At 28.4% G+C, this 6,058-nt stretch overlaps 1 protein-coding gene across 1 annotated transcript; it reads left to right on the top strand.

The window, feature by feature from the left end:
- Positions 1 to 840: 840 nt before the first annotated feature.
- Positions 841 to 2,463, top strand: LOC137833952 (putative purine permease 11). Its single transcript, XM_090302594.1, has 2 exons — positions 841 to 961; positions 1,205 to 2,463. Exons 1-2 carry the CDS (start codon positions 919 to 921, stop codon positions 2,344 to 2,346), a joined length of 1,185 nt encoding a protein of 394 aa, XP_090158720.1. The 5' UTR covers positions 841 to 918; the 3' UTR covers positions 2,347 to 2,463.
- The last annotated feature ends 3,595 nt before the right edge of the window (positions 2,464 to 6,058 follow it).

The following is a 6,058-nucleotide window of genomic DNA, read 5'->3' as shown; positions in this document are numbered from 1 at the left end:
TATAAAATACCTACACTTTGATACATTAGATATCATCATTCACTTATAACCAACATCTCTTATTATTATTATTATTATTATTATTATTATTATTATTATATATATATATATATTTTTTTTTCGAGTAGTAAATAATATTCTATATATTATTTATTTGAATATTTTAATTTAAAAAATTTGGATATTACTATTTTTAGTTTAATATTTATTATTAAAAAATAGTTATCATATAGTTGTATAAAAAAATTGAGGGTGAAAGAGATGATTTTTCTTATACAATTTGCATTCATGATCTCTCTGCATCAATGCAACTTTATGTAACCCAACTTCTCAAAGCAATATTTGTTTACCAAAATTAGAAATTGCTATGAACTTCTTGTTACCTCGTCTAATTCTTTTTTCCTCTTCTCAATTCAATTTTCCCAACTAAGATTGAGGCAGAAACTATAGGCTGATCAGCATGCAAATCTAAGCTATATGCAAATGTTACATATTTAAAGCACCAGTATCCAAGTGTGATGCACTCTTACTCAAATAGCAGTCACATAATGTATAATATAGATCAACAAAAGAGAAGTGCTTTTGAGAAGCAGTGAGAACAATAAAACACCTTTTGGGAGGGATTTGATTCCCATTTCAAAACCTTCCAAATGGAAACCTACACCATGCCGCTTTAAAGGGGAAGATCCAAACAGAAGATTCCATTGTGAAACTATGTAGAATTCTCTATGCTTAAAGTAAAATAAAAAATTTAAAACTATGCTCATAGAAGATCCTGTTAGAACTTTAAATAAGAATTTCAGCTCTACAGCTTTCTTCCAATTATGGTTTAAATCCTACAAATTTAGATGATCCTTCTCTTTTACACCAAGCTGAGGTTGAGAAACTAGTGATTCATCTTTCACTATACAGATTTGAATGGCTGATAGAGAAATTGAATCCTCCTCACACTACTATCCAGGTCACTCTTTTCCCTCATCCACTTATCAGTTTCCTAGGCTCATAGTGTACAAGGCACAACACAAAAGAAAAGTGTTAGAAAGCTTCATTTCACTGAATTCGTGATCTTTCCAATTTTAAATGCACAGTATTTCACTGAGTCCAGATTTTGTACTTGTTATGATAATCTATGTATTCCCTAGAAAATATAAAGAGCACTATCAAGTTCATTTTTTGTGACTATTTCAATAATTGGGTGTTGCAGGACGCAACATTGCTGCAGATGATGATGTCAAAGAATTAATTGCAGTAGGTGTTTCAACCACAACTGAGGAAGGTGAACAATCACTGCTTCTGTTTAGCCGTTGGAAATGGTGGTTTTTAGTAGTAATCAACGTAACTTTACTCTTGATGGGCCAATCTGGTGCAGTCTTGCTAGGGAGATTCTACTTTGACCAAGGAGGAAAAAGTATATGGATGGCAACACTAGTACAATCTGTGGCTTTTCCAATCCTTTTCTTTCCACTTTTATTCTTCCCTCACTCACAAAACCTTTCTGTCACCACTGACCTCTCCATGCACTCTTCTACTCACACTCTCATCATGGTTTACATCCTCTTGGGTACCCTTTTAGCTGGAGATAACTTTATGTACACAATAGGGCTTCTATACCTTCCTATATCAACTTACTCCCTCATTTCTGCATCCCAACTTGCTTTCAATGCCATATTTTCCTTCTTTATCAATGCTCAAAAACTCACCTTGTTAATTCTTAACTCAGTGGTTTTTCTCACCATATCAGCATCACTTCTAGCAATTCATTCTGACTCCTCAGAGAATGAAATCAGGAATGTTACCAAGAGCAAGAACATGGTTGGTATTTGGTCCACTATCAGTGCATCAGCTGGGTATGCCCTTTTGCTGTGTCTGATGCAGGTATCATTTGAAAAGGTCTTAAAGAGGGAAACATTTTCAGTGGTCCTAGAGATGCAAATTTGGACATCTTTTGTTGCTTCATGTGTTTGCATTGTGGGGATGTTTGCCAGTGGGGAAGGTCAGGGTTTGAAGGATGAAATGAGGAGATTCAAAGCAGGAAGAGAGGTCTACATATTGACTCTTGTTGGAACAGCTTTGGCTTGGCAGATTTGTTCTGTTGGAGTTGTGGGGCTCATCTATTTGGTGTCTTCGTTCTTCTCCAATGTTATGAGCATGCTCAGCTTACCACTTGTTCCTGTTGCTGCAGTTCTTCTATACCATGAACATATGAATGGTGTCAAGATTCTGGCCATGTTGTTCTCCATCTTCGGTTTCAGTTCTTACATTTACCAAAATTATTTGGACGATACCAAGTTCAAAGAAGCAGCTATTCGTCATACTGCTACTCCAGAAACCTCCATTTCTTCATAGATGTTGAAATTTGTTCAGTTTTTCACTGAAGTTTTTGGCTTGAAGAAATGAAAATTTGAAATTTCAAAGTTGGATAGTTTTTATATCATGGAATTGGTATGGAATATTTATTGGTTTAGTGAGAAGTGATCATCTTTAAGAGAATCTTTTGTTCTAATTATGTTTTTTTTTATTCATATGATCATAATCCGAACTCAAATTTCAAATTGATATACAAACAAAAGTTGTGTTTTTAACTTTATTTTTCAATTAATTATATTTTAGTAATTAAGGTTGTCTGTTTACTATATAAAGCTCTAATTTCAATTTTGTAAAACCACTAAAAAAAGTAGGATAATTTACTTATAACTTTACGGCTATCATCATTTGGAAAATTAAGTGGAATATTATTCGTTCTCAACTAATTGGTAATGGACTTAGAAGTTTAGATCCAGTTTTTTTCACATATATTTAATCTAAGTTTTCAGAAAATACTAATTTAAGATATATTTAGTTATTTTGAATTCTTAATAAACCTTAAATAAATCAGAAAATTTTAACTACAAAATAAAACGAAAAAAATTAACCCAAAAAAAATGTTTAAAAAAACATTAAAATCTGAAATTAAATGAGAACAAACAAACATAACAACCTAATTTAAAAATTATAAAATAAAACTTAACTTTTTATTATGGGATAAGTTTAGTTTAATTATTTTTTTAAAATAATTAACTTAAATTATTTTATATTATTAAAGTATTACATCATTAATTTTATTAAGAATTTAAAATAATTTTAATGTATTTAATTTTTTAACTGTATATAATAACAAATTATTTTATAAAAGTTCAGTATTTTTTAATTATATATAATAAAAAATATTTTATAAAAACTTATTCAATTAAAAAACATTTTATAAAAAATAGTTTTCTTTAATTATATATAAAAAGGTTATATAATTAGTAAATTAAACTTAACTTTTCCTATTATTTTTATTTTTTAATTTTAAATATTAAAATTATAAATATTAAAATCTAAAAACGTAAATTTCATATACGATTTTAACTTTCTATTTTTATTTTTATTTTCTTAATTTTAAATATTAAAAACGTATATTAAAATTATTATATATTAAAAAAATAAAAACATATTTCATATACGATTTTAACTAAAAATCATATATGATATATATATGAATTCTAGATTTTAAATATTAAAAAACGTATATAAAATATACGATTTCTAATTAAAAAAAAGATTTGTCCATTTTAGAAAATTCGAAAAAATGATTACACACTAGCTTAAAAAAAGCGTTTTCTTATGATCAATCTATCAATTTACTCTCTTTTTTCTTTAATATTTTTCTACTCAATTCACGCTTTAAGTTGATCAACAAATTAAAGATAAAAAAGACTCAAAGTAATTAATAAGTGCACACTTTGTTGATAGTAAAATCAAATAAGAATAAAATATTTTGAACATTCATAAAACAAAATAGTTTGATAAACATTCAATTAAAAATACATTATTCAAATTTATTTATGAGTAACTTTAAAACTTAATTAAGTCTAAAAAGTAATATTCTTTTATAAAACATAATACTTTGATAATTAAAAATAATATAAATGAATAAATTGATGAATGATTATATTTTTAGATAAGATTGTGTGTAGTTTTTCTTATAATAAAATATTAAGAAAAATATATTTAACTTTATTATGTAATTAATTCAACCAACTTTATTTAGAGAGCTTAGCAGAAGGGAAATAACATTATAAAGGAAAAACATGATCATTTACATCTTAAATTCTTTTTCACAAATATTATATTTTATTTTGAAATCATTTATTTTTATTTGTTATAATTATTTAAAGTTGGTAATAAATACATTGATTCACAGTTTACATTGACAAATGCTAAAAGTTAAACTCTTCATAAAGAGAGAAAATAAAATAAAATAAAATCTTGTAAAATATGTAGCAATACATAGTTTTAGACCGAAGTGAATTTAATTATAAAATTTTGTCACAGGCATATCGTCGTTGGCCATCGTTCGGACCCGTTAACTACCTAATTATGGTGAGGTCACATGACGACACGTGACTGACCGACCATTGGCGACGAATCATAAGTTGACTAAGTCAGCAGGGTTAATCCGCAATTAAAGGTTGTTTAGTGCAACCTTAAACATAAACCAACCTATTAATCCGATCCACCAATGAAGGCTCATTAAAGTAATATAAATAGCACGCATTTCAAGAATAAAGATACGTCATTATCTATGGTACTCTGACACTTGAGTGTTAGCACTCTGACTAACTTGAGCGTTGGAGTGTCTTCTGCAGGTACCACTCCTGCCTGTGGAGTCAGACGACCAAGAGAAGGAAGGCAAAGCAGGAAGCTTGGAGCATCAGGGACCAACCGAAGATAGAGATAGGAGGAATCGTTCTCTAGACCCCAAACCAGTTTGAAAACAAAAATAAATAAAAAATCATAATTAAAAATTTAAAATATATTAACAAATCTTAATATATGGAAGATTTTCGTAAAGTTTAATACTCATATTATTTACGCAGATTTTTTACCTCGATCCATCAAACACTGTTGCATAATTTTTATAACAACTATTATAAAACTCAATAACTTAACAACATAATATGGTTGTTCATCCTACACAACGCAGTAGTTGTCGATGACATACGTGTAAAATCTTAAACCTTGTAAACTGATTTTATAATAGGGTTTTCTGTGACATTTTATTCACACTACCGACAGGAATCTTGTGTGGCCTGTTAAAAAATACAAAAGCTTTTATTATATAATGGAAAAAAAGTCTTAATTAAGAAGATAACTATACATTATGCGTGATTCACCAATAATAAATTATTTAAATAATTCTAATAATATATTAAAAAGTAAACTTAAAGTTTAAACTAACTTTATAAAATTAGTTATAAATAAAACATATTAACATATTAGGAGTGGTAGTCTGATAAAGGCAACAAATACTTGTTAGGATAGGTTCGAAAATGGCTCTGATACCATATTATAAAGTGGATTTTAAGTTTAACTCAATCCCATAAAACCAGCTCATAGGATTAAGGTTTACACTGACTTATATACAATGAAATGTCTTTATCTCTGGTCGATGTAAGATCTCCATCATTTATATATTATAAAATATGTTTATAACATGTTAATAAAAGTATCATACTTGGAAGCTTATGAGCCAATCGTTTTCGATGGTGATTTTTTCTTCCTTCTCCAATTCTCTAATGATGATGTATTTGTTATTCACTTAGCGAATTCCTAACCCAACCTCTAAATTTAATGGAAGAAGGACAAATGTCGAAGAAAAATGGTGACAGCATGGAATGCACATGATCAATCAATGTTGTAAAACTTTTACCACTTTTGTAGGAAACCCACCTTCCTACTTTTCATTTGCTTTCCATTTCAACTTCTATTCTCTAAAAACATGGAACATTCCCATATTATAAGCAAAGTAATATGATTAGGGTATGAACAAATCCTTTCACATTGGTTTAGAAAAGTTTCCACGCCAGCTGGATAAAATATTCACTTTGCTCATGCCACAAAAGTCCAAGAAGCTTTTCACACATTTTTTTTCTTGGTTCAAAATTTATGGAGAAAAATGCGGAAATTGTGTCTAGAATAGATGCAACATAGGTATTAATTCTTTATTAATTTTTCTTTTTATTTTGGATTTTTT

Source organism: Phaseolus vulgaris, chromosome 5 (assembly GCF_051622355.1).
Source record: "Phaseolus vulgaris cultivar YP4 chromosome 5, ASM5162235v1, whole genome shotgun sequence".
Lineage (NCBI taxonomy): Eukaryota > Viridiplantae > Streptophyta > Magnoliopsida > Fabales > Fabaceae > Phaseolus > Phaseolus vulgaris.
Note: the sequence above shows the minus strand (reverse complement) of the source record. Positions and strands in the feature narration are given on the sequence as shown.